Source organism: Phoca vitulina, unplaced genomic scaffold, assembly GCF_004348235.1.
Source record: "Phoca vitulina isolate PV1807 unplaced genomic scaffold, GSC_HSeal_1.0 scaffold25, whole genome shotgun sequence".
Classification (NCBI taxonomy): Eukaryota; Metazoa; Chordata; class Mammalia; order Carnivora; family Phocidae; genus Phoca; species Phoca vitulina.
The window spans coordinates 15,894,465-15,918,721 of NW_022589728.1; the positions used below are offsets into that span (position 1 = coordinate 15,894,465).

At 35.8% G+C, this 24,257-nt stretch overlaps 1 protein-coding gene across 1 annotated transcript in view; it reads right to left on the bottom strand.

Annotated features, from left to right (window-relative positions):
* LOC116642934 (cytochrome P450 7B1) overlaps positions 1-24,257 on the bottom strand; it is a 172,682-nt gene that overhangs the window by 12,960 nt on the left and 135,465 nt on the right. The window contains exons 2-4 of the mRNA XM_032421556.1: positions 15,261-15,397; positions 7,266-7,853; positions 6,572-6,778 (exon numbers count right to left, since the gene is read on the bottom strand). Of these exons, the coding sequence (XP_032277447.1) occupies positions 6,572-6,778; positions 7,266-7,853; positions 15,261-15,397 (932 nt within the window). The remainder of the gene's footprint in view (positions 1-6,571; positions 6,779-7,265; positions 7,854-15,260; positions 15,398-24,257) is intronic.

Genomic DNA, 24,257 nt, shown 5'->3' on the forward strand with positions numbered 1-24,257 from the left:
AAAAACATTCTGATTAAGTATCCCTTCTAAGCAAAAAGCTGGGGAATGTGTTGCGCTAAGATGCTTTACCATGTAACTGTGAAGGAAAATGGCAAACGAAAGGATGTGCTGGTAGAAAAAGGCATGTACACTTTCTCTTTTGCCCTCAGATCTCCATTCTGGCTGTAATAATTAACAGATGATTCTCATTTGCAGATTTAAAGCGTTGAAGCAGCTCATGACAATCAATAATGCATGTAACGATGCAAACACAAATAAGCACATCCAAGTTTCTGCCTCACACTTAGGCCATGTCTGTATATGTGGAATGAATGTACTGTGACATGGCCAGGCTGTTAATTTGGGTCATCTTAATGATTGGTGCAGACTGTCATACCATATGATTAGCCATGGTGATCAGTGGATAGCAGTGATAGCTGGAGTGAAATGGACAGCCAGGTCCCGCCACGGTCCACTGGGGCTGAACACTTGGGCGGTCTTACAAAGGTGGATGAGGAGCGGGGAGAGGAGGATCTGCGGGCAGCGCTCTAGAAGGTGTGAAGAAATGGAGTGAGGCTCCAGATGTGTGTGCGCATTTTTACATGACTGCCTTTAAGACAGGTGAGAAAGTAAATTAGAAATTATAATAATCATGGACGCTGGGTGGCTCAGTTGGTTGAGCTTCCGACTCTTGGTTTTGGCTGGGGTCATGTCATGATCTCAGGGTGGTAGGACTGACCTCGTGCCCGGCTCCCCGCTCAGTGGGGAGTCTGCTTGAGATTTTCTCTCTGCCCCTCCCCCTGTGTGTGCGCTCTCTCTCTTTCTCTCTCAAATAAATAAATCTTAAAGAAAAGAAATAATCAGATAACCTGAAGCAAATAATTTTTAGCTCAACAACTGTATTTTAAATGAAGAATAAATCTGAATTGGTACAAATGTTTACTTTTACTCTGCATTGCAGACACAACCTTTAGTTTCCTGCTGAAATATATAGAAAGGTAAATTCAACATTCATATGTTCAATAAATGTTTATTAAGGTCCTACTCTGTTCAGGGCACTGGACCACTTCTACTGGTTAAAAAAAAAGAAAACACAGCATATGGATTTGGCCTTCGTGGACACTTCAATCTGGATAGTTCAAAGTTGGGAGGTACATATAAACAGGAACGCGCCACAAGATCCTAGAGAGGATTCTGCGCAATTTCTGAGTAGATACCTCTAAAGATGGCATTCAGAAAGTCCACTTTAGTAGAAAGTTATTTTTTGTACTGAGCTGCAATTTTCCTCCTTCTAATTTCTACCCTTTCGAAAAGACAAGGGCAAAAAAAAAAAATTCTAATCCCTCTTCCACATGACAGCCCTTTAAAAATATTTAAAGACAACTATCATGTCATTTTTAAATTATATGTCAGAGATGACGTGGCCTTTAGTCTTTTGACATCCTGGATGAAATCAATTAACCAACCTGCCTCTTAAAAGGTGGCAAAGCGGGTGTGGTGTTTCAACTAGAAATGTAGAGAGGAACTACTTTCTTTACCTTGCGTACCAGACTTCTATTAATGTTTTGTTGGAAGCAGAGGAACAACTGATTTTTGAAATCATGTCACCACTGACTTGTCTTAAGCTTTCTGATATTCCAGAGGTTATCAACCCTGGCTGCTCATTACAATCACCCGAAATGGTTTAAAAAAAAAAATAAATGCTCCATTCCAGACCAGTGGAATCAGAACCACTGCATTAACTAAACCTTTAAATTAGTGGTTTTGAACCTTGGTTGCACATTAGAATCACCTGGGGGAGCTTTTAAAGCCATCAGCTTGCACCCCAAACCAAAGAAATCAGAACCTCTGGGGTTTGGGACCAGGTATGAGTAGTTGATTCCAATGAGTAATCAAGGTTAAGAACCACCACTTTAAACACTTTTGTGCTAAGCCACACATTTCCTCATCCTATTCTTAGGCAGTTGATGCTTTTAAGTGAGACCGAGCATCAATTTCTGGTTCTACCACAATCTAGCTGCATGACTTGACTTGGTTAACTAATCTTTCTGAATCTTGTCTAATAATTAAATGACGATAATAATACTTGAGGGTTAAATAAGCTAATATATGTAAAGCAGGTAGCACAGTGCCTACCACATAATAAATAGTTGTTAATATTGTCATTCGTACTGTCTCATCTGGAAATTAAAAATATAGTTAACTCTATCATTATCTTATTCAAATTATCTGATCTCGTACATGTGCATATCATGGCTAGCTTTGCTAAATCAAGATACAAAGAATCCCTCCCCTCTCTCAGCTAAGACAATGAAAAAGGACTCCAAGGATTCTGCTATCAGACAAGCCCGAGAGAAGCCTGGGGGTGGCCAGAAAACCCTTTACCTCCCTTCAAGTTATTTAGCATCCTGGTATTTTTCTCATCTATAAAAATCATGACAAAATAATCGCTGCCCCAGTCCCCCCAGTATTTTGGTGAAGATCACATGAAACAACGTTTGAGTCCGTAAAATTGCCTTAAAATTTTGCGGTCATTAATATATTTAATATCGACTACATCTAATACTCATCACTTGTTATTCAAGGATCTTTATCTTTTCCAATTGATCATTTCTTTCTGTTTCTTTCTCCTCACTAATTACAAACAATGGGCTTAGCAATTTTTGATAGAATTTTGTTGGAGAATCACTGCAGGCTTATAATTCTAGGGCTAAATTTTATAATAAATGATCTCCTTTTAAGAAAGCTGTGCAAATTTTGCTGAGCTTTGGTTTTATTGCAATATCCCTCACTACCACCACGTGTGTGACTATTCTCATTTTGGGGATATGTAATTGAACAAAATTAGGTGCCTGCAATTCTCTTGAATTTTTCAGTTATTCAGTTCAGAAGTTATAATCCACTTCGACTTACGTTCTTCTTACTTAAAGCAGGTTTGTTTTTTTCATGTGTGATGCACAGAAAGAGCACGCCTGTGGGGTAAGATAGACTTGAATTTCCAACCAGCTTGGTTCACAAATAACTGAAAATGAAGAACACAACGTGCACATTGTAGTAGGGATGGCATTGAGATTAAAGATTATTTTGGTGATAGAAATAGATGACATTTATTGAACCCATACTTTTTTAAGTTATGTATATACATTATCTAGGTAAACATGGAAGTCAGAAGTAGTACTCCAGTGAGGTTGTCTGCTATCCATTTGTCAAAATTCCAATTTTGAGAGCTTCCTCTCCTTGCAGTCTCTTTTGTCTTATCTTCTCTCTGACTCATCTTTTCTCCTTTTCCTTTTCCTGTCTTGGAAATCTATAGTTCTAAATCCTACCTCCACCCCAGGTTTTTCTTTCCTGGAAAACTGAAAAATTCTTAGTTTTCTCTCAGGGTTTCTCAAACTTCTGTTCAAATAGCAACTCTTCCTGTTGAGATTTAGGCCTCCACTGACATTTATCTGAGTCTCACTGTAGTTACTAACTTATTTTTAAAATTATATTTAAATTTTGTTGTAGAGACCTTTACTAAACACTGAGAGATATAAAATTTTAGTGAGGTCATGATAAGCAGAGCCCTTATAATAAGCTACATAAATATACAAAAATAGAAAGTTGTGCTTTTCTTTATCTAAAAGAAAAGGGTAGAATGGTTTTAAAGAAAGGTTCTCAAGAGGACTGGAAAAAAGCATAAATCCCTCACAACCTCTTACAACAGATGATTGCTTTGAATTACTTAAACAGGCTTGGTACTTAAAAGCCCAATCTATGTTACATATTTTAACTTCTGCTGATATTAAGTGTATATGATGTCAGAGGAAATTTGATACATGTAAGGCCTACCGGATTGAGCCACAAATGTCAGTAATATATGCACAATGATTTGCATCATGATAAACCTATGTCCCATTGGGCTTTGTCTTCTGTAATCACTCTAAAGAAGAGAAATCATTTTTGTTCAGGAATAAGGCACTCATTTCTATGGCATTCTAACTTTCCTTTCAACCTTACTGTATAATCAATGTATGCTGACATGCAAAATCTTTGTTAAAAAAAAATCTTCTTTCTTCTTACTAGTTAAAAAAAAGCAGCATTTGTTTCATGCTTGCGATCTTTTTCCTTATAATACTAAATTCAAGATAGCTTTCTTTATAAAGAAATGCACTTGGAATACATAGACCTCTGTCCTTAGGGATGTGAAAAAGGGGAAACACATACACCCATACCATGGGGTACACTGTAAATATTTAATCCTGTAAATCTTCCCTTTGTACATATAGTCATACTCTTCTGATATAGAGGAATATTCACAATTGAACTGCGACTAGATGCAGAGGTTATCTGTTGTGTAACTGATTCATATAAAAATTTGTTTCAATCTGCATAAAACTGTCTATCTCATGTAAGAAAAAAATGCACATTATTTTCTAGAAGATTAAATTCTCATAATGAACAACACTGGCCTCTGCTGGTAACCAAGGTCACGATGAACAGACAATCCACCTTTTTTAGATTGCTGAAGGTGCTGCCTTTATCCAGGTAGATCTACACTCTCTTGGGATCGTTATTGTTCATTTGTTGATAAGGGAGCCATAAATTTATGAGGGCTCCAAGCATGAAAATCTCTAGCTCTAGCTATGGACTTAAACGGACCCAAAGTGTAGTGCTGGAACTTGCCATTTTTTCTGATCAAATACATTTAAACATTTCTGCTTCAATACTGTCATTTTAAAATGATCTTTTCTTTCGGGCGCCTGGGTGGCTCAGTTGGTTAAGCGACTGCCTTCGGCTCAGGTCATGATCCTGGAGTCCCGGGATCGAGTCCCGCATCGGGCTCCCTGCTCGGCAGGGAGTCTGCTTCTCCCTCTGACCTTCCCCCCTCTCATGTGCTCTCTCTCTCTCACTCTCTCAAATAAATGAATAAATAAAACCTTTAAAAAAAAATGATCTTTTCTTTCAACAACACACTTGAGATTAAGAAGAGAGTTGATGAATTTCAACTAAATTTTTAAAAGTAATAACTGTGTACAGAATACAAACACATATTCCTTTCAGTTTATTTGCTCTAGTTTCCAGTACGCATCATCTGATTCATAAAATACAACTGAAATTACTTGAATACATAGGAAAGCAACCTTGATTTTCATAGAACTATAGATCTTCTACCCCCAAAATACTGCATATCCATGTGAAGGCTACTGCCCAGAATTTTATGCAAATTTTTTGGATTTGTTCATCAATAATTCTGCAAAGAAAACCAAAATAATATTCGTATTTTAATAATGTTGGGATTATTTTCTTTCACCGAGCAAATATAGAATGACTTTGCTAATGTATGCTAAAAAACAACAAACTAGAAGGTGACACATTTATCCCAATTGATTGAACAAACTAACCCACTGTCAGTACAAGACAAGCTTCCTGCTATTGCCTCTGATGGGTCTTAGCCTACTCAGTGGGAACATTCTCTACAACACATGGGCCAGTCTTTTTAATGTCGCCCGACAGTCAACACTACTCAAGATCTTTAAGTTCTTGGCTCCCAGAAGTTCCCATCAAAGGATCTGGAACACACTTAAAAGATAAACAATTGAGGCCACCATAGGCTAAAATACTTGCCTACATTATCAGAGGAGTGAAGCAACAGAGGTATATAAAGACTTACTCTTATGTGTGTCCAAAGGGTCTTGGATTATTGTATAGTAAAGGATACCACAGGAGGAAATGTCAATACTGAAGGGACAGAAAATAACTCGATGTGGAATTTAACTTGGGGAGTTAAAGTTTATTCACATAAAGATATGAAGCGTCTTATCAAAACCAGTAAAGGAGAATGCAATCCATTGTCATCAAAAGCTCACGTCACTGGCGTATAGGTCTATGTAGAAATAGAAAAATGACTTAGTCACTCCTGACCTCAAACATATTTGAAATAGTGACCATGAATATCTCATGAGTCAATGAATATTTTATAAAATATTGACATTTCACATGGAGTAATTAGTAGCTGTTGCTTCTTCTTTTCCTCCCTGTCTCCCTTTTTTTCCTACCTTCTTCTTCCTTTTTCTCCCCCAAGTATATTTAAAGCAGGAAGTTCCAGGGGAAATCACTTTTACTACCCTTTTGAGAATCATACACATCAAGCTGTATAAAACATCCTAACCTCTGCCTGCAAATATAGACACCATTTTAGGGAAGAATAAATACATCTTGTACACACGTTGCCTTTCTGGAATCCTCTCTTTTTCAATCCCCAAATACCTTTCTTGTCAAGATAGTGTAGCAGTGTTTGGAAAGCGTTAGCACACCAACAGATGCTCAGAATCAAATGACTTAATAGGCATAAACTTTTTTTTTCAAATAATTGCAAAGCTTTGGGTTAGCCTTTTGCATACCTTGCATAGTTAATTACCTAGGCCTTAATGTTTACATGTAATGAGAGTATCTACAGCTATAAACTACATAATTTATAATTGATGTAAATGGGTGTTATTATGTCAATTAGGCAGCTGTGTCCTCCACCTCTTGGTAAACAGCTTTGAGTGATAAACTGAGTTTGCAGAGAGGTACCTTCTTTTCTTCGTAACAGATAAAAATAAATTACCTAGGTAGACCAGGCTGTCCAGTTGTTCTCTGGTGAGCTGGATGGGAAATCCAGACCCTTTCTTTTGACCTGTTGACTGCAGCAAATGGTCAATTTCATCACGCAGTACTGCCATAGCTTCCGGGTGCTGTAGGAGGTAATACATCGCCCAGAACGTAGCTGGAATAGTGTTTGTCACAGAAGCCCAGAGAAACCCTAAATGATGTGCTGGGAGAAAATAAGTGAAAAGGAAGATTAATAGCGTTTATTACACTGATTAGATTTGCAGTGTGCTAATTAAAAGATGTTAGGACACAGACCCAGCCAAGGATCAGTGCATGCTAATGAGGACCAATAGGCTTCTGAAGTCTAATTTTCTGCTTAATGAGAATAGTTTAAAATGTAATGTGCGCGTGGGGGGTGGGGAGGTGGGGGACGAGATAAGAGGAGTAAATGCAGCTTAGTTATACTCTTTCTCATTATCCCCATTAAGTATCTTGTTTTACCACCTCAGCAAAAAAAAAAAAAAAAAAGAAAAAAGAAAAAAAAAGAAAAAATCAATTATCACAGAGGGTTATTTCAGAGTAAAACATTTTATCACTAGCCAATTAGAAAGAGCATAAAAATTTTCAAGGTCACCATTTTGTCTTTTTATTTCAAAGGTCTATTGTAAATTATTTTATTTTAGACAAGTAATCATTCAGAAGTTTCTTACCTCCTATTTCAAAGTCCTCAAGCGTATAGTATTTCTCCAGGATATCTTGCCTCATTTGAACAACTTCTGACCATCCCTGTGTCTTAGCTAAGTGTTCTGATGTCAAGCGTTTTATAAGTTTCTTTCTAATAGATTTGACATTTCCTAGAAGCTCTATGGGTATGTCTGATATTAAATATGGGAATTTGTCATCAAATTTTAAGAAATCATCTCTTAGCTCAGTAATAAATGTTTTCCTATTGTCAGCAAGAGATTTTCCATATATGGTTGTGAACGTGACCTCAAATATTACTGAGCTGCAGAATGTCAACAGGTATGCCGTGTCCCAATTTGTGGTTTTTAATAACTGGAGCTCAAACACTTGTTTTAAATTCTGCATCATGTTTTCTGTGAGTATATCCAAAGACGTCCCTTGTAAAAGATGATAGCAGCCATGAAGGTCATTGTTCAGGTCATCATTGGTTGCCAACTTTTCGATGGAAAATACTTTCCTTAATAGTTTATTAGTGAATACTTGAAAGCTTAATTTGTGACTTTTCATTACGAACTGGTACTGAAAAGGGTCCAGGATAAATGTTATATACTTTCCTAAAAGAAATAAATGAGAATATGAGCTCAGTTGGGAGCAAAACAAACAAATACCTGAAATTTGAAAAGATTTTAATCAAAATTATAGAGACCTTAATAACTAACACCCAGAAAGGTGCAAAGTTTAATAAATATCCATTTCGTTCAAAGATTCCCCACGTTTCCTTTAAAAATGGAAGATAGTGGGAGAAACTCTAATATTCTTAAGTTCTGAAAGACCTTTAAAAAGATACTCTTTTATTTTAATTAAATACCCAAATATTTAAACTACCCTTGAAACATCCTCAGAATCCCTTGACTTAAACATTTCTCATATTTCCCTAATAATACAAACAGAAAACAAACATCAAACAAACAAACATATCAAATTATTATTTACACTTCATGGAGAGCCATTTCATACTTGATATCATCTTAGCTTTGGCTGGATATGATAATTTTAACTCAGACAAATGAAGATGTGGTATGAAGCAGATACTCACAAATTAATGTTTAATGTGACAAATACCAAATCACAACTGCCAGCATTTTCTTGTTTATAGATGAGAAAATAGTGGTTCATGGAGATTTGGTAACATGTCCAAGGTTACCTACTGATTTGTGACTAAAACAGGATTCCAAACGAGAACCTGTCCATTCATGCATTCATCCCTACATTCAACACTTACTGAGATTCAGATACTTCTTTGGATCTCTTTCCTCTTAAGATAAAAAGATGTGAAGAAATCATTCTAGCAGAGGTGTGAACACAAGGTAAGGGAAGCAGAAAGTGAAATCCACTTTGGTCTGCTGGGAGTTACCTATCAGCAAGAGTTCTTTGAGGTGGTGACATTTGGTCTTTTCATAGATCAGTGTTGTCCAAACTTACCCAACTAAAAGACATAGGGTACTGGTTAAAAATACAGATTTCTGCCTGATTCTGATTCAGAAGGTTGAGATGTGGGACCTATGAGTCTTTATTTTTGATAGGGGCCTGAAGTGATTCAAGGCAGCATAGTGAGGAACATGGTCCTACTTTGGTAGGGCTCTCAAAACTGTCGGAACCTTGAAGAGTTCCCAGCTCTACCCTGCTCCCCCCGAGAGCCTGGACAAGAAGACACTCCCCATGCACTGTTCTTTTCCTCACACAGGGCTGATTTCTTCTCACTAGAGTGCTATTTTAAGACTCCTAAATAGAAGTATTATGCAAATAGTATTTAATAATGGCATTTAATAAATCTTTCTTTCCCAAGAACACACATGAAGTTTAGATGATCCTACAAAGTGTAATGCCTATTTATTGCCTTCTAGAAAACAAGAGACATTAAAGTTTGTGGGATCATTCACACTTTCTCCTTCACTTTTTATTCCTCTGGTGTGTGTGCGTGTACGTGAGTGTACTTTCTTAGACCAACAACGTCTCATTTGTTATTTATTGGTAATTCAAACAGCATCACAGAAATTAAATTCAATGTGGTACAGGAGTTAGAATAAAGTTTTGAATAATTTTCAACCTAATTCTTGAAACAGGATAAATGTGTTTTTGTTTTACAATTTTAAAACATCATTTAAGCTTTTAATATACATTCATATACATGTGCCAAGATTTTTTTTCTAAAAATAAATCATATGTCTTGAATTGTATTCACCATATTTCTCCTTGATTTATTTAATAAGGTGGGCCAATCTAGGAATGAGGGTAAAGCTAGAAGTGGCTATTCATTCTGGTCAGATCCCAAAGCTGCATTAATAAAGTAAACTGGATTTTTTCCCCCTTAGCGAGAGCAAAAAGGACTCAACTGGATTGGAGCATATTTTATGACACCTGCTTTACCATAGCATCTTAATTAAATAAAATTGCCAGCATCTGCCTGACAAATAATTGAAAAAAAGAATGAATTCTCTCATTTTGCAAAAGATATAATTTTAGGCAAAGCTATGTATTTTCACAGGTGGTGATTCATACTTTCCTCCTTTCACCAAATGAGAAGATTTTGCTAAATATCTTTAGGGTTATTTTAAATTAGCCACTAAAATTCAGAGAATGTATAAAAGTTTCAGTTTGTAAAACATGCAATTTTTAGGGAATATTTTGAATTTTTCCTACTAATTTTCTACATTCATTAAAATCTAAGTGGAAAGATAAAACTATATTCAGCCAAGACAGCATGAGCTACTGGCCACTGGCCTACTGAAATAGAGGCTGTGTGAATGTGAGAGTTTTTGTCTACAATTCATCACAAATACACATACATTCCCCTCTCTCTCTCCCCCTTGGGGGTAAGGATATGGGAAGAAACTATGAGATTCATTTCAATTAAAAGAAATAAAACCTAAATGTGGAAAAACTGGTTCCAGTTAGCAGCCAATTATTAATAGTTTTTTTTAATGAGCAGTTATTACAGGTTCTTTTTAAAAAATCATTACTGATTAGTTAAAATCAATTTATTTGTAGGTAAAATTCTCACTCTTCAAGGCTCTTTATACTCCAGGATCTGTATTTTCTCCTTCTCATTCTTTTTTAATTTCTTCAACCTCAAGGCATTGTGTTTTATTAACTATCTTTCTGAGTAAGATGTGGATTGCTTTAAAATAGACATTTTGATTTTCTGGATTTTACTTTTCAAGTGGGTTTGGAAGTACTAATAACCCTGGAGATGTTAGTTGGCTTTCCAACTTTTAATCTTCAGTATAAACAATTTAAGCTAAGTTTTCCAAAATTAATATTAATTTAAACCATCTGTCCACCATCTGCTAATGTGAGATGCAAAACCAGAGTTTCTTTGTAATCTTTAATCAGACAGTTAGGAAAACACATATACATTCATAAAATGAATTTAAATTTCTTAACAAAGGAAATCTGAAAAGTTATTCTGAAGGCCATGTATTCTTGGAGTGAAATTAACTTTTGCTCCAGTGTGATTTTATGTAAATGAATACCAAGTGTCGATAGGCAAGTTGCCTAGTTTACCAAGATCACAAGGTAGAAACAATATCCATTGTCATGTTTTCAAGAGAGAAAAGAATGCTGTCAGTAGTTGATATGAAATATTGATTTAAAGAATATCAGAGTTTGTATTTGTCTAAAATAGAAATGTCAAAATGGGGCTCACTTCTGCAAAAAAATATAAATGTATATAATACGTAATATATATAATATGTAACATGTAACATATATAATCATCTTTTGGGGCAGTAAATTTAAAATGGGGTCAAATTTTTTAATGTCTTCTTTGCCAATAATCTTATTCTCTTCCCTTTTCAGAGCTGACTGGGTCTTAAGATATTAACTCTAGCATTCCTGTGTAACCTGCATTGATCCTTTACTAACTCAGCACCTTTTTACTTCTTTCCAAATTACTTCTTTTAGGAAGGTGGAGCTACATGATGCAAAGTACATCAGTAAATGTAAAAAAAAAAACAAAACTAAATCATTCACCTTGATGGCTTATATACAAAAAGTTTGACATCTGGATCATTATAAATTGAATTTTGATGTTTTCATCTCAGATATTTGGTGCTTTACAGAGGCAACATCCATGGGAATTCAGAACAACTACTTGAGTACTTAGATTTAGAAATGCCTGTCAGCAAATATGAGATAAATTTGGATTTTAAAGAGATTTTCCATAATTATAAGCTTTCAATTTCCACGCTTAGTTTGTTCTTCAATAGAATTTTTTAGAAGGTCAAGCTGAAAATATTCGTTGGAAAGCGGAATGTGAACCAACTTTTTATTTTATGAAGATGAACACATTACATACTCCCCCTCTTATTAGGGAGATTTCACTAGCTGTTGACAATGACGTACAGTGGTGCTTCACTGGCGTGACATCTAGGGAAAACGACTCTGCTACACCACCACACAAAACCAATTAGAGAACTATTTTCTGCGACAGGTCACGAATTTACGGGGTTTCTCATGAAAAGATGTACCTTTTAATTTCTTTATTAAGATGACATCCGTGTCCCTTGAGACTTTTGGGGACGACAATCATTTGCTCATCATGCAAGAACATACACTAACGGAAATCACATTACGGGACAAGGGTGGAAGACTCTGGTCCCTTGTTTCACATTTCCAAAGGTGCTATTTTGCAAACTGATCATTAGAACCACATACATTAACAGGATAACTTGACCGGAATCTATTCAAACTCTAGTAAGAAGCCAAAGGGAAGTGGTAGTACATATTCAACCCCTGCTTGTGTACTGTTGAGTTCAAAAACATGGCCATGGTCAAATTATTTGGACATCAGAAATTCAGCAAGCTTCTTAGTGTCTAAGATTAAGATATCAAGTATCAGCAGAAATTGGTTGTTTTTGAGCAGTGAATAAAATTATTCAACTCGCCACAAGTTTTTGCTTAATCAGCTTAGATTATTTTTGTATGACATATTAAAAGGGAAAACTGAAAAGTTTGCTAATTTGTCATATCTATTCATAAAATTTAATTTTTTTTAAGTAAGAGTGACTTTCTTTTTTTTAAAGTGAATAATAGAGTTTTGTTATTATGAAGCCAAAAGCTCACTTAGAATAAAAGCACCAGCTATGGCCTTTATTTGTATTATAGTAAGTATTTCATCAGCTCTAAGGTATTGGGAATATCCTCATCAAATATTTATTGTGAATCAATCAGTGCTGAACTCTGGTCTAAATTTTGGCAATAGAGGAACTGAAGAATAATGAAGGGAAATAGACAAATGAATTAGCAATAAATTCACAATTTATTAAATGCCATTACAGAGTGATACTGAGAGTAATGGGAGCCTGGAGAAGAGGCGTCAAACACAACCAGGGAGAAGAGATGGTCAGTGAAGCTTTTGGAAGGAAGTGATATGTGACTATGGCCTCAAAAGATGAATCCATGTCAGTCATCTTTTCAGGAGGACTCACAAAGAGAAGACCAGCACTCAGGCAGAAAAAACAGCAAGAGGAAACATAGGCACAAAAGGGCATCGTGTGTGAGGAGGAAATTTCAAACAATTTGGTGCATTAATAGTGCATTAAGGCAAGCTGTAGAAAGAGATGAGGCCAGAGAGGTAGGAGGTGCCCAGATCTTGGGAAGCCTTGTGGGGATTACACTACAATTGCTCTAAGATGCATGATTTTTTTTCCATTTCAATTTTTCTGAAATCAGAGTATTGGGAGAGACTTGCCAGGCAAAGGAGTAAGTTGTGAGGAAATGGATATTGCCTGTTCATTTGAAAACTCAGCCATGCTGACAATGTCATCCAGTTGGATCATTGTTTTTTCTCCCCATTACATTAAAATGGCAGCACTGAAATGAAGTTGCTCTGTGTCTGATACTCAACAAAATAATTACAGTAAGAAGAAATCACCTAAATTCTTTAGGAATAGAACAGAAAATTCCAAGGCTGGTTAGAGAAAGATGAGAAGGGTTGAGCAAAGAAAGGGGCATAAGTAAAGATGACCTAGATAAGGAATACTCAGAGTCAGTGAAAGAACCAGAAGGTGCAGTATCAATAGAGTGAAGGAATAGGGTGTTTTAAGGAGGAATGAGGGATCTGCATTGTCAGACCAAGTAGAGAGGTCTAGTCAATGAAGGTCCATTAATGGCCTCAGCAAGGCAGACAGAAGTATGGGCAGCAAATGTAGGAAACTCTCTTGAAATATTGGGATGCAAAAGAGAAAAAAAAAAAAAAAAGAAATGAAAGGTAACTAGAAGGAGAATATAGGAGAAGCATGGTTTTAAGCTATAGGTAAGGATCCAAGAGAGAAAAAAAAATGAAGATATATGTGTGGGAGGAATAAATAAACACCAGCCCTGTGGAGGCAGGAAGTAAGGGTGATGGGGACAGGTAATGGATTTTCTTAAACGTTCTTTGAAATTAGAGAAAAGGTAGTGAGGAAAGTTGTGAGACACAGGAATATCTGGTAGATATGCGAGGGTCTGAGTGAGATGATACCTGATGCCTTCATTTTTCTTGGGAAGGAAAGGAAGGAGAGTGAACTCTGTTGCCAGAGCCCAGTGAGAAATGGGGACCTGGAACACAGCCTTTCCTGCCCTCCCACCAGCATGCCCAGCCAGAAGTCAGAGGACAAAGAAGTGAGGATAATCTAGTCTGTACAGATCAGACTTCTGGGACATAGGACATACAAAAGTGAAGAAAATGGATAGCTAGCCCAGTGATAAGCTGATGTGGAAGACTGTGTGCTAAGATGGCCACAGTAAATTCTTTCTATCTCTACCTGTGCTCCTTTGCAATGGGACTCTGCCATTCTCCCAGGAAGTGGTGGAGTGTATTTCCCTACCCTTGAGTTGGGGCTGGCCTGTGACCGCTCTGACTAATAAAATGTGGTATAAATGAGGTTTTGTAATATCTCAGCCTAGGCCTCAGGGGGCTTTACAGCTTTTCTTCTCACCCACCTGAAACACTAGCTGCCATGTAAGGACATCTTGAGAATGAAACATCCTGTGTACAAGGAGGCCCAGCCAGGCATGTATGTGATGAGGCCGTCTTGGAACATCCAGTCCCAGTTAAGCAGTCAGATGACTCAAGCCACAAAAGTGACTCAGGTCAGACTGGTTGCTTGAAGGCATTACATCTAGGGGAGGTTTGTTCTGCAGGAATAGATAGCCGATACAGCTGGAAAACATGGGCCTTCAAGGAGGATGAGTGAAGAACATCCCAACTCTTCCTCTCAGCCCTATAATGTTGGGATGTTTAGTGATCTTGCTGCCGTTTTCTTTTTTCTTTTGTAAGCATTTTATTGAAGTTAGAAGCATAATACACTTTTTAAAATTAAAAATACATTCTATAGCAGTGGTTGCTAGGGGCTCAGGTTGGGGGGAAAGTGGCATGAATATGTGGAACACAGAGGATTTTTAGGGCAGTTAAACTATTCTCTATGATAGTGAATAATATCCATTGAATGATGGATCCATGACACACATTTGTCAAAACTCGAAGAACTGTACAACGCAAAGGTGGACCCTAATATAAATCACAGACTTTTAATAATATATCAACATTGGCTCATCAGCTGCAACAGAGTATGGGATATAATAAGGAATATTCTGATAAAAGGAAACAGGATATATGGGAAATCTCAGATCTGATCAATTTTCTTTAAACCTAAGACTGCTCTACAAAATGAAGTCTGTTAATGCATTCTAGCTTTTATTTCTCTTTTAATCATTCTTAAAATCAGACCAAGCCAAACCAAACCAAAATCACAGGTGATGGCAGGAGAGTAGGGTTCCCTAAGTACCCTCAAGATCTTTATAATTCATTTTTTACTGTGAAAATCACTGTATTCAAAAACATAGTTTTCTTTTGTATTGGTCTACAAACAAAACAATAATATAAATATTCCATATTTTGTCTATAGAAAAATGTAACAACTTAAGGAACAATGGGGAACTTATGATTTATGGAAGGTACTTATTGAAGTGTTGCTTACCTCCAAGGAGAACAGTGAAAGTGTCACCATGTTGTTTTTGAAGAGTTTTCATGAAACCTAAAGGATGCTTTTGTAATTTCAGGGCCTCTCCAAGGTAAGGAAGCCAGCCTTTTATCAGTGGAGGCTCACCAGGTCTCCTATAAGAAAAATAAACAAACAAGAAAAAATTAAGTCCTTATTTTAATACATATGGGTTATTAATCCAGCCTAGAAGTAAATGGATGAATTACACAACTTTTTTCAATTATTTTATTTAATGATTATTATATAATCATAGATATGAATTTATTGAGCCCCACCAGTATGTGACTTTGGGGTAGACAGTTCAATTCACAGCTTTTGGTGAGCAACATTTTTGAGAAATTGTATCTTGTAAGACCCAAATGGCTGGCTGAAATGACAGCTACACTCAGTAAACATTTTATGTATGAGAGCTCTTGCTGAGTGTTAGATGTCAGGTAGTTTACTTGCCAAAGTAAAGCTCTTTGTTATCAGATGTCACTTTAGACTGGAATTATATAATTAGAAGAGCAGTTAATAATCTTGAAAAATCTTTTATGCTGTTGAGAACAATAAAAAGCTCAATATTATTTCCATGAAGTATATCTTGTTGTATTCTTTTATACAGTTTTTTATTCAAATTACAAAGGACTAGGAATATTTGTTAAATTTTACAAGACAACATATGAAACACGTTCAGTGAAACACTGAAATACTGTGAATTAAAAAACAAGTTTCTTCTTTTTTGACCTATAATCTTAGCAAAACTGGACTTCAAAATTTCTTCTTCTTCATTTATTTGGTGAGCTCAATCTGATTTAAAGTAAAAAAAAAAAAAAAAAAAACCAAGGCCATTTTATCCTAGAAGGGATTAAAACAAATATTCAAGAGAACTCTGATGATTCTCTAACCCATCTGTGAATATGACTTACACTGTAGGCAGTACAACCCATTCTGATTAATCACAAGATATTAAGAGCTCAAGACCCAATCAAAGATCAAGATTATGATCATATTCAACATGGAATTTTATGTGGTTAGATTAACCCTATCAAAAGCTTTTATTTTCCCACAACCCAACATGGTAGAATTAAACTTAAAAAATAAACATCAGATCTTTCAGGGGAAAAAAAAATAAACTAACACAAAATAAACCCAAGGTATGATAGAAATAAAGGAAACAGGTATCAAAACTCTCCTTTCTGTTTTTAGAAGACAACTGATTTTTATACTAATTTACAAATGTGTGCTATTATTTAAATATATGTACTTAGAAATAGGAAGACAAGAAACATCACATAAACATGTGTATCTTCTTCTTCCTCCCCTTCTCTGTTATTTTCTTAAATGCTAGCTTTACCAATGGAGACTTGCTTTTTTGAGAAATACAAAAGTGTACCAAAAAGTACAGTAATAGTTAATTCTATATCCAAAGATTAAACAAGAGATGACATATATGATTGTAGAGTAGGATCTCTAAGTCAGAAATTGCCATAGCATTCAGGCTCTCAATCAATGGCTTCCAAATTTTGCAAGTGATCTTAGTTCACAAAATTTCCTTTCAAAATATTAACTCTCTTCCTTGGTCTATTTTTATCCTGTTTTGTTTAATGGTGCTTGGATGTTGCATTGTGACAAAGATTTTGAAAGGCTTTTTGTCATATCATAATTTAATGCAACTAATTTCATCCTCTATGCTCTGTCATTTGGTCAAAAGCTGTATTCTTCATGGATTTCTGTGGGGGGAAAGGATGGAACTCAGAAATCCAGGGGAATATTAAGTTAATGTTCAGAGTTAGGGAAACAGATTAGGAAGCGGTTTTATTGTTACAAAGATGAGAGGATCATCATTTCTTACAGCTGTGTTCATTTTGGCAGCAATGAGCTTAAAACTATGAAACACCATGTCACAACTGCATATTTTCAGGAAAAAATATAGTGCTACTTCAACTTATGACCTACCGAAGACAGGCAACAGAAATCTGTCTTCATCAGTATATTTGTAAAAATTATTTAGAGAGGAAAGACATCATCATAATAGTCCAGAAAGACCTGCTGACATATGGCACAGTGCAAATACTGCTATTTGTCTCTCTCATGCTCTGTGACTTTGAAAATGAAATGTCCACTGCCCACTGCTGAGTGAGGGGATGGGATGCCTAATGCTTGTTGGGAATGATCAAGTCCCAAACTTAAAAGGAACAGGTTCTGAAGCAATGGTGGGTAACTAAAAAACAAAGAAAAACAAAAAACACCCTGAAAACAAAAAACAAAAATTGTGGTCCACACCCCCTCTCAATCCCACTTGAACACTATACACTTCCTCAAATATCATCTTTACTACTTAAGACACTAGCAGGACACATCTTGTAAGTAATACAAATTAAAGCTGACAAAGTTTCTTAATAATTAAACCCAAGTTCTATGCATAAACAACTATCACCACTTGCAATTTCTTCCATACAAATAGTGGGACACATCTTGAAGTTTGTGAAAAATGTCAAGTACGGTCCAAATTTCTCTGGAAGCAAATAGTGGAGAAGAGTCTAAATACATAAAATGGCTATAAAACATAAGAGATGTTTTAGTTTTCCTTTGGTTAAAAAGAAGCATATAAGATTTGAAGAGGTGAACCAACATAGAATACTTCGTTTTTAATAATAGTTGCAGTTTGTCTTTATGCTATACCTTTAGTTAAATAAATAGGGAAAAGGTTTGGCTAGTGCCCTATCACACATCATTCCCTGAGACATTTAAAGCCCAGCATTTTCCACAGCAATCTATACATGTCAAGTAATTTCTTCTATTCCACTTTTCCTGGGATCATTCTAGGCTAGGAGTCCGAGTTACGGTAACAACCTTCTAAGTAAGTGATGAGCAATCTTTATACATGTACACCAATTCAGGAAAAAAAAAAATTATGTGTTGATTAAGTTTCCGAAGACATAAAATATTTGTATTAGGTCATCTAATATCTGTAACAGTACCTTAATAATTTTTTAAATTTTTCCTAATTAATAAAGATTTTCTTTTGTGTAAAATGTGTGGTTAAAATGTCAGAAACTACAAAACTGATGTGCAATGCAGTATCTGATTATAATAGTGACTTTTTGAACAAACTTTTGGTTGAGCAAAGAACTTTTGAAGCTGCCATTTTACCTTTCCTGGACTTACTTTAGAAGCTACTTAATTGGAAAATATAATTTGGTTCATACTGTCTTTTAGAACTGTACTTTTGAAACGTTCTCTATTCTTCCACTCTTCCTTGGCTTCAATGCAGGCATGGGGAGGAGTCAGTCGGTAGAAGGCATGGCAGGGTCTTGGCATACTGGCAGCCTCTGTGAGAGCTCATGTGGGGCCAAGGAAGCACAGAACCACATGCATTGCTTTGCCTGGAAGCTAGGAGGGATTATCAAGTGGGGACACTTGAGTAAAGGATGCAAAGATGGAGGATCACACTCAAAGTCCTGGCCAGGAGGCATACTGGGAAGCCAAAGATGATCACATGAACATCTGTACTACAGGACTTTCCAGATCAACAGAAAGGAAGGGGAAGAGTTCTCCTCCTAAATCTCATTTAATATATATATATATATATATATATATATATATATATATATATATGATAACAAGTTTTAAACCCGAAGTGACTGGAACTACTTTTCACTAGAAATAGTGTTTTCTGTCATCAGTAGAAATCAGTTATAGAAAAATAAATTTGTGCACATCTAATACTGGGGAATTTTAAATCCAGCATACAAGTTATGTAGACACCCAGTTGTTGTTTTAACTTGAAAATGAGAATGATAATATCAACCTTAGAGGTTTACCATTCAGACTGAGAGAGAGTCTTTGAAAATAGCTAGTATACAGAGCGGGATTAGTTTTTCCAACTATTCATACATTGTAAGCAGTTGTACATAAGTGGTTTTGCTCTCCCATTCTCTGTATGAACGGTTTTATTTTTCAACCTTCCTTGTTATCTATATAAGGAGTTTGGAAGGATCACTCCCATCTTCACCACAAGAAAAAAGCTGAACAAACTGAATATCAACAACTCCTCTTAGATTCATTAGAGAATTGATGCTGCAGGGCAAACCATTGCCCTAAAAGCTATAGAGACAGGTGAATACAGAAAATCATAGTTTACTGGGAGCAGAAGCTGCTGCTATAGCCTTTAAGAGAGACACTGAAAAGGTAATTGACTAATTGCTGGAGACTGAGCAAGGACTAATTTGTGATATAAAATCTTCTAAGGGCCCAGACTTATTAGGGCTTTCACAGTGCTCACACAAGGAGAAATAGATAATCTGAATTAGTGTGCATTTACCAAATAAATTGAGTCAATAATTTATAATCTTCTAAAGCAGAAGGCACCAACTCTAGATCTCACTGGTGAATTTTATCAAACATTTAAGGAAGAAATATTACCAATTCACTCTAATCTCTTCCAGAAAATAGAAGCAGAGAAAACACTTCCTAACTCATTCTATGAGACCAGCATTACCTTAATACTAAAATAGACAAAAACATCACAAAAAAGGAAAATTATAGATCAATAAACATAACATAGATGTGAAAATCCTCACAAAATAACAGTAAGTTGAACTCAAAAGTGTATAGAAAGAATTATACATTAGAAGCAAGGGAAATTTATTCCTGGGATGTAAGGCTGCTTCAACATTCAAAAATCAATTAATGTAATTAATGTAATCCATTACCTCAAAGGGATAAAGAAGAAAAATCATCTGATCATGTCAATAGATACAGAAATATTTGACAAAATCTAACACCTATTCATGATAAAACTCTCAGCAAACTAGGATTAGAGGAAACTTCCTCAACTTGATAAAGAACATCTACAAAAAACCTTAATGCTAACATCATACTTAATAGTGAGAAACTAGATACTTTCCTGCTAAGATCTGAAACAAGGCAAAGATGCCCCTCTCACCACTCCTATTTGACATTATACAGGAAGTCCTAGTTAATGCAGTAAGATGAGAAAGGGAAATAAAAGGTATACAGATTGAGAAGAACTAAAACTATTCTTGTTGCAGATGACATGACTGCCTATATATAAAATTTCAGAGCATCAACAAAAATACCCTTCTGTAACTAATAAGAAATTATAGCAAGGTAGCAGAATACAAGGTTAATACACAGAAGTAAATTGCTTTCCTATTTTCCAGCAATGAATAAGTGGAATTTGAAATAAAAAAAAAAAGACCACTTACATTGGCACCCATAAAAATGAAATACTTTGGTATACAAAATGTGTACAAAATCTACATAAGAAAAACTATAAAGCTGTGATGAAAGAAATCAAATAAAATTTAAATAAGTGAGAGATATCCTATGCACATCAGTAGGGAGACTCAATATTGTCAAGATGTCAGTTCTTCTCAACTTGTTCTATAGATTCAATGCAATCCTGATCAGAACCCCCGAAAGTTATTCTGTGGACATTGACAAACTGATTCTAAAGTTTATATGGGAAAGGAAAGGACCCAGAATAGCAAATATGATATTGAAGGAGAAGAACAAAGTGGGAAGACTGATACCACTCAACTTCAATACTTACTATAAAGCAACAGTAATCAAGACAGTGCGGTATTGGTGAAAGAATAGACGAATAGGTCAATGGAACAGAAGAGAAAGCCCAAAGTAGACCAACACAAATACAGCCAACTGATCTTTGACAAAAGAACAAAGTAATTCAATGGAGAAAGGATAGCCTTTTCAACAAATGGTGGTAGGACAACTGGGCATCCTCTTGCAAAAATATAAATACAGACACAATTCTTACACCTTTCACAAAAATTAACTCAAAATAGATCAGAGACCTAATTGTAAAATACCAAACTATACAACTCCCAGCAGATAAAATAAGAAAAATCTAGATGACCTTGGGGCTGGCAATGACTTTTTAGATACAACATCAAAAACACAACCCATGAAGGAAAAAAAACCTCATTAAAATTTAAAAATTCTGTTCTGCAAAATACACTGTTAAGAGAATGAAAACCCACACTTCAGACTGGGAGAGAAATCTTTGCAAAACACATACCTGACAAAGGATTAATAACCAACATATACAAAGAACTCTTAAAACTCAATAAGAAAAAAAACAATTAAAAATGGGCAAAAGATCTGAACAGACACCTTACCACGGAAGACAAACAGATGGCAAATAAACAGATGAAAAGATACCCCGCATCATGTATTCTCAGGGAATCGCAAATTAAAACAATAACGAGTTACCACCACACACCTATCAGAATGGCCAAACTCAAAACATTGACTGACCCAAATGCTGACAAAAATATGGAACAACAGAAACTCTCATTGCTGGTGGGAATGCAAAAGGGTACAGCTACTTTGGAAGACAGTTTGGCAGTTTCTTATAAAACTAAACATACTCTTACCATATGACCCAGCAACTGTGATCCTTGGTATTTACCCAAATGAGCTGAAAACTTGTGTCCACACAAAAACCTGCACACAAATGTTTATAGCAACTTTATTCAGAATTGCCAAAACTTGGGAACAATCAAGATATCCTTCAATTGGTGAATGGATAAACAAACTGTGGTAAATGTGGTTGGTAGAATATTATTCAGTGATAAAAAGAAATGCACTATCATGCCACAAAAAGACATGGAAGAACCTTAACCACATATTGCAAAGCGAAAGAAGCCAATCTGAAAAGGCTACACACTGTATAATTACAACTATATGACATTCTGGAAAAGCCAAAACTATGGAGATTATTAAAAGATCAGTAGTTGCCAGGGGTTTGGGGGAGAGAGGGATAAATAGGTATAGCACATGGGATTTTTAGGACAGTGAAACTATTTTGTGTTACTATAATGATGCATCTATGTCATTATACGTTGGTGAAAACCCATATAATGTACAACACAAAAATGATCCCTAATGTAAATTAGGACTTTAGTTAGTATTAATGTATTAATATTGGCTCAACTGTAACAAATATACTATACTATACTGATATTAATATTTGCAAAAACTACAGCGGGTGGGGAGGGGGTATATGGGAACTTTACAATTTCAGTATTTCTGTAAACCTCAAACCGCTCTATAAAATAAGGCATATATATCTATATAGATATAGATATCTATACATATAATAATAAATTTTAAGCAGGAAACTAATATGAAGTTTCTATTTTTTTAAAAAATTAAGGACATTAAAAAAAAGATGGGCAATTCTAAGGTATCAGTATTGGGCAGTGTGTAAATTGATAAAAAGTATTTTTTTTTAAGAACTTATTTATTTGTTTGACAGAGAGAGACACAGTGAGAGAGGGAACATAAGCAAGGGGAGTGGGAGAGGGAGAAGCAGGCCTCCCACGGAGCAGGGAGCCCTATGCGGGGCTCGATCCCAGGACCCTGGGACCATGACCTGAGCCAAAGGCAGACACTTAACGACTGAATCACCCAGGCGCCCCTAAAAACAAGTATTTTTTAAGAGTAAAGAGTTCTAAACTGATGGTTGCCAGAGGGGAGGTGGGTGGGTGGATTGGTGAAATAGGAGATGGGGATTAAAAGAGTGCACTTGTCTTGATGAGCATTGGGTGATGTATGGAGGTGTTGAATCACTGTATTGTACACCTGAAACTAATATTACACTGTATGTTAACTAACTGTAACTTAAATTAAAATTTTTAAAAAGTGTAAAGGTTCTAGAATCCAAAAAGTAAGAAAATTGCTGTGGATTATCCCCAGTCACAATAGGCCCATTTCTTTCTATGACCTCATAAAGAGCCATTGTTAAAGAATCCCAAGCATCTATTTAAGACCTTGGAGGGGCTGAGGATTTTGTACCTTCTAGCTCAGGAAGCTGGTTTTCAATGACCTGGGATTTGACCAAAGTTAGTTTCTTCTGTGGCACTGTAGGGTTTTTATTTATTTTGCATATTAATTTTTTCACTTTTAAAGAAAAAGTGAAAAAATTTAATAATTCTTTTTAATCATTTTCTTATTCTTTTTTCTTTATTTTTTTCCATTTTTAAAATTTAGTTTGTTAATGTTTTGTTTACCTTTATTTTTTGTCTGACACTGTCAATTTCATCATAAAGTTCAGTTTTTCAAATGGGCCTTGAAAGTGATTTTCTTTTGAAGTAAACTGGATCAAGTTTCTCCCCAGCTTTTCCCAGTTTCAAGCTGACATTGGGACACGCTGCCTCCAAGTAAGTGCATCATGCTGCCAGGCCTCTCAGCCATCTCTGCTGAGGAAAAGACTTTATTGGCAACTACCATTGGCAAGGATATATTTGCCAAGGTGAGGTTGGCCCAACACATTTGGGAAAGAGATGGTCATGACAATCATTAATGAGTTAATCTTGTTAACTACCTTATAAAATCAAAATAATGAGGGCCTTGGATCACTCAAACATTGTGAAATTATTTGAAGTGATGGAGACAGGAACAGTCTACCCTATCATGGAGGTAGTGGGAAAGAGCTATTCAATTACCCAGTGGATCATCACAGCAGGAAAGAGAAAGAGGCCCCAGGCAAATTCAGCCAGAGAGTGTCTGCTGCACAGTATTACCACCAAAAGGGTATTGTCTATATACCTAAAGGCAGGAAACCAACTACTGGAAACTGATATGAACATCAAGGTTGCAGACTTTGGCTACAGTAATGAATTCCCCTTTGGCAATAAGTTGGATGCCTTGTGTGGCAGCTTCCTTATAACGCCTTGGAACTCTTTCCAGAGCCAAAAGTAAAATGGCTTCATGGTAGATGTATGGAGCCTAAGAGTCACCTTATATACTCTGGTCAGCAGATCCTTGCCTTTTGATGGACAACTTAAAGGATCAGGGAAAGCATTACTGAACAGAATATACCATATTCACTTCTACTTGTCCATAGTGTTAAAACTTGCTCTAGACATTTCTTATCCTCAATCTCACCAAGAGGCGTGTTAGAGCAAATCATGAAAATTCCATGGATGAATGTGGCTTATG